At 33.0% G+C, this 5,867-nt stretch overlaps 1 protein-coding gene across 1 annotated transcript; it reads right to left on the reverse strand.

The window, feature by feature from the left end:
- Positions 1-432: 432 nt before the first annotated feature.
- LOC131617809 (protein neprosin-like) lies at positions 433-2,484 on the reverse strand. Its single transcript, XM_058889062.1, has 7 exons — positions 2,341-2,484; positions 2,168-2,254; positions 1,909-2,088; positions 1,639-1,797; positions 1,368-1,421; positions 987-1,130; positions 433-905 (listed from the first exon to the last, which is right to left on the reverse strand). Exons 1-7 carry the CDS (start codon positions 2,479-2,481, stop codon positions 525-527), a joined length of 1,146 nt encoding a protein of 381 aa, XP_058745045.1. The 5' UTR covers positions 2,482-2,484; the 3' UTR covers positions 433-524.
- Positions 2,485-5,867: the final 3,383 nt, after the last annotated feature.

Genomic DNA, 5,867 nt, shown 5'->3' on the forward strand with positions numbered 1-5,867 from the left:
CCACTCTGTTGGTGGTATTCTAGAGGTGGTATGTTATAAATTATAGTGTTACAGAATTCTGCAGAGGAAAACTGGTTTTTGACACTTTTTGCACTATACTTCCACTGGTGGAAGATATGCTTTAAAACTGCACTGGACACTTTTTTCACTATACTTCCACTGGTGGAAGATATGCTTTGAATATGCTATTTTACTGAATTCACCACCAACTGATATGTCTTTCTTAACATTACAAAGCCTTTATATAGGCTTGAATCAAAACTGACTTAGAAGACAATAAGATGCTAATTAAGATGAGGACTCTTTGGTTCTCTCAATCTTAATGATACAATTCTAACATAACTCTAAATAAAGACAGCAATTATATTATGATGGTTACAACTCTTTTGCACTTCTTTCATAATGCTTACTCATAGTGGTGGTTACAACACATTAATTTTAACAAAATCATTATTCTATTTTATTTTGATTACAATCATTCTTTTATTTATTATGATATCATATCAAAATTTTGTTTATTACAATTAATTTCCGCATGCACCCCCTGGTCCTCCGAATAGAAGTATACACCCAAGTTCTTTTCCTTTATAGCCATAATATTTAACTCCATAGCATTTCTCAGGGGCTTTGCTTGAAGTTCTTACCGCACCATAGACAGGGCCAACATCTTCTCTTCTATCATTTATAAATTGAATATGGCTAAAATAGGCCGAATGAAGGACATGCCCATCTGGTAAATGTCCTGACCCCATAGGAGGATCAGAAGCACTTACACCTGGATGACTTTGTACTAAACCACCCCATCCCACTTCAGTAGCTTTATTCAAGTTAGAAAATAAATGTGCTGGAAAGTATCCAATTGCCTTATTTTCCACGCTCAACCACCAATTTTGTGTTTTTTCATCCTAAGATCCATAACATTTTGTGACCATATTATTCTCATCCTTAATTTGAAGCAATGATTAAATTTCACATAAAGAATTTACCTGGTAAATTGAAGTTGAGAACTGAACGACATGTGGGTTTCCATAGGATGATGTGTTTTCAATGCTTGACCCAAGAAAATATGAACGGTCTGTTTGAACAAAACCGCAATATGCATTGAAGCATCCCGACTTAAAATTATCCGACTGTAATATTTTAACACAGGGTCATGTTTTAAATAAATGAACATATGTCTTTCAACCACACTTAAATATTTAATAAAATTGTTTTTTTCAACTAATATCAAGTGTAAAATTAAGATTAAAGAAAAGTTATAAACCATTTATAGAATTATTTGTTTTAGTAAAAATAAATTTTTGAATGAGTGATGTATTTCTTATATAGTAAATAGGTAAAGATTAAAACCATAAACCTTTACTTACCGTCCAAAGTGAGAATAAATGGGTTTTATCATCTTTGTATAATTGTGGATACACCTGACATCATATATGAGATAATTAGACAACACTTTTTTATACATAGTCAAATGTATTACATAATATATAATTTTTAGAATAATTTTATTACGTAATATATAATTTTTAGAATAATTGTGTTACATAAGTATATAATAGAGAGCTTATAAAGTCATATATGCATGAATTTTTGAAGGAGAAAAAATATTTACTAAATAAAAGGATAATATTAACTTACATGCCATCCGACCGCGATCACATTAGTACCATCTCCAATTCCATTACTAACGTACAAAGAACTTTCGCTTGATTGGCCATTAGAAACTTTTGGATTATAAACATTAGTAGTTCCACTAACTCCATAGTGAATAGCATCGCTATGATATGCATAAGCTCCCTAAAAATTCAATACATTCATATATTAATTTAATATTAAATTACTTAATGTGATTTATATAAATTAATTAATTAATTAATTAAAAATTCAATTGTATATGAGAAAACTTACAAAACTACGGAATTTATTTTGATCTAGGATATGAGCGTTGAATAAAGATTTGCTTTGAATGAGACTATCTTTAGTCGTTCTTTGAATAGGAACGGTCTCTTTTGGACACTCAACTTTTTCAAGTGGAAAACTTGATTTGCCAGCTGAAATCTTCACGCTTGTTTTGAAACTCGGTTTTCGCTATTACAAAAAGAAAGAAAAAACATAAACGGTTTTGTTTGCAATGTATAATAAGATGAGCTATAATTTATTATTTTACCTGCAATGTATGATTCCACAACAGAGGATGATCAAAAGCAGGTTGTTTGTTAATTTCAACACAATCAACTATGGATCCCGATTTTGTCTACAAAACCATCAAAACCATACAAAAACAATTATTAAATATGCATATCAAATTAAACTACTAATAATCAATATGTGTAGTAGTACATAAATACTCTTGATAGGAGATTTATTGATGACATTTAATTGTCTCTCCAATTCAAAATCTTCATTAAGAATGGCAAGACCATCAACTATGTGACCAATACTACTAATCACCACACACAAAACATAAAATAGTCTATTCATGATTTTCATATTAATCTTATTGTAAGATGAATCATAGTTTGGTATATTGACTATTTATACTACTGCACACATAAGTAAAATGACATAAAACTCCCTTTCCCTTATGTAAATTTCACCTTTTTATTTTTTGAAAATTACTTTTTTATTTAAAAACTTGCCTTTTGAAAATTACTTTTTTATTTAAAAACTTGACTTTTGAAAATTATTTTTTTATTTAAAAATTTGACTTTTTTTATAAAACCAATTTTTATTGATGATGTCTTAAGTTTTCTTTTGAATCCATAAAAGGATATATTTAATTAATTTAAGAAAAATGTTAACAACACTCTCCTTTTAATATTCTCTCTAATACTCACTTTTTTATTTGTTGAAACATGTGTAGGTCTTACCACTTTATGTGTAATCCATTTTCAAAGTGAAAGACCCACACATATTTCAACCAATAAAAAAGTGAGTGTTGGAAAGATAGATTTTTTTTTGAATAACCACATTTTTTTAAAAAAATTCAAAAATAATCAGTATTTCAAAAAAATTACACAAATGTTCATTTTTTTTTAAAAATTAACACGTTGTCGTCGGGGGGTGGCGACAACACTTAAAGCCCAATGATGTCGCCAATGGGCCTGACGACTATGTACAAATAATATGTAACCGACTACCGTTGTTACAAATTTATTTTTAAAAATTAAAAATCAACAATAAATTTAAATTTTATTTTCAAAGACTTCTACTTATAGTTAGATTTGAAAATGAAATTTAATTCAATTTATTGTTGATTTTTTATTTTTAAAAATAAATTTGTAGCACTATTTAAGATTTTAATTCAATTTTTTATTTAATTAAATTTTTATTGTGTAATTAAAAATTAATTAACACTATTTAAGAAAAATTTAAAAAGAGAAAACAAAAAAAATAAAAAATAAAAGTAGCCTCCAATGCAAATGGCGGCCACCTTCTATTTTACATTGGGATTGCATTTTCATTTATGAAAAAGTAAAAAGGGTGGCAAAGTGAGAATTTTTTTCATTGGGTGGCATTTAAGACAATTGATTTCAAATTTGTGGCACTGTGGTCAAATATCCTGTCATGTGTGTTGTAACCCATCTAATTAATGAAAAAAAGTTCATTTCATTGATAAAATAAATTACAAATATTATTGCACCTAAAAACTATGTTGTGGAGCTAGATCCACGATTGGGACATTTGTTCCTATTATGTCCTACCTCACGACATATACTACACTTCCTCTACATTTTTTCAGTGGCGTCCATTTCGGTTCTAATACGTCTGCTGTTTGGTCGACCGCTTTTATTCCGACGCATTAAATTATTATGCCAAACTGTTCCCCCCTCGTACACAGGCCAATATGCCTCCATTGCTACCACCGGAAAGTAATTGTCGTATACGTTGAGCAACGCTGATACCTTGTAAATTTCTAATACCAATGATAATGCATCAAAGTGAGTATGTGAACATGCTGCAATGACATGGGAGCAAGGCATGCGATAGGCTTGAAATTGGCCACAGTCGCACCAACGATCTGGGATTGAGACGCGATACTGTTGTCGTGGCAGCCCCTAGTTGTGGTCAATTATTTCTTTGACACTGAGGGTGTGGCCATGGCGGTCGAACTCTGTCACTCGATGAGTGTTCCCCTTGGCAGATTCTTGTTGTATATATTTCATGCAGACATCGCTGTATACCTGCTGTGTTTGTAACACTGAATTCCACCGCTTACCTCTTGTGGCGAACAAAGTTGCCATCCGAAAATACGTTGCACTAACCAAAGCAGTTACAGGTAGGTTTCGTATGCCTTTGAAAACCCCGTTCATTGATTCCACAAGATTTGTAGTCATGTGGCCCCAGCTAGCCCCACCGTCGTATGACCTAGTCCATCTCGCGCTGTCAATGCTGTCAATCTACCTCCCTGCATCTGGATTTGACAACGCTATTTCTCTGCGGTAGTATTGAAATCCATGTTGGTTTAAGGCATACCTCGCGTTCACCAAGTGGTTCTTCAAAAATTTATCTTTGATCTCTCTCATAAAATTTTGTGCGATATGCCTAATACAGTAAACATGCTTAGACGAGGGGTTGTGCCAACCATTTGCCGGATTGTTGTATGCGCTGTCAATAGAAGCGTGCCTGTCCGAAATCAAACAAAGATTCGATTTTCTTTTTTAGATACGAGAAATCCGTTATTCTATTTAGAGCAAAACGTGTTGAGTTAGTGTTTCTAAATAGAAAACCGTGTGTGTCGCAGTGGTAAGTCTCACCATTCATGTGAACACGAAGTTTGTATTGCGAGGTGGATGCCATAATTTTGATAGGGATTTGTGATAGCTATTTGTGAGAAATGTTTGTGAAGTGTATTTGTGAATGAAGAAGTAGTTTTGTGTTGTAAAAATTTGTGAAGTGGTTCATATATTTGTAATACATGCAAGAATACATGCAATAATACATGCAAGAATCAAACATGACAAGACTAATGCATGCCAATATGGAATCTCGTGCTCACCTCTTCTTACACAAGCATGCATGCAGACTAGGGAATCTCTCACACACCTATGCATGGAGGAAGTCACAATTGGGGGTGGCGACAACATTGATTTTTGAGAGTTGTCGCCAAGGGGGGTGGCGACTACATTGCTTTTTAGGAGTTGTCGCCAATGGGGGTGGCGACTTGCTTCGAGGCAAATTTTCAACCTTTGCATGCACTTGTCTTGTCACACTTATTTATATGTTTTAATTGTGTTTCTTTGGCTATAAATAAGTGCACAAACTTGTTCATTTTCATCATCACCAAACAACTTTCATCAGAGCAAATCTATAACTTTCATCCTGTAAACATGTCTTCTCTCCTAACTATGGGTCAAGAGCATCGAGGAACCATTTCAAACATTGCTGAATACGTAAGTTTGAGTAAATTCAGTTTATTTATTTATGGTTCAAACATTTAATTTTTTTAATACTTATGGTTCAATATTTTTTAAACATTCAAATACTTATGGTTCAATATTGTTTTTATAGGATTTCACGAGATTTCGGACCCGTGCGAAACCGATGAATGCTCCCGACCCTTGGATTGTGTCTTATGTTGAACATGCGGGATTTGGGAAGGTAAAGAATTTAATACATACCTCAATTGATACTAAGTTTATATTAGCATTGTGTGAGCGTTGGAGGCCCGAGACTCATACTTTTCACCTTTCAACGGGTGAATGTACCGTCACGCTAGAGGACGTGTACATGTTATTGGGTCTCTCAACAAATGGAAAAGCTGTATTTGGAAATGTCCAACAACCCAATGCTCTATGCGTCGAACTGTTGGGTGTAGATTTAATAGAGGGTGAGGGCCGAGAAAGAGGTAGGGGCCAAGGTATTAA

Source organism: Vicia villosa, linkage group LG7, assembly GCF_029867415.1.
Source record: "Vicia villosa cultivar HV-30 ecotype Madison, WI linkage group LG7, Vvil1.0, whole genome shotgun sequence".
Taxonomy (NCBI): domain Eukaryota; kingdom Viridiplantae; phylum Streptophyta; class Magnoliopsida; order Fabales; family Fabaceae; genus Vicia; species Vicia villosa.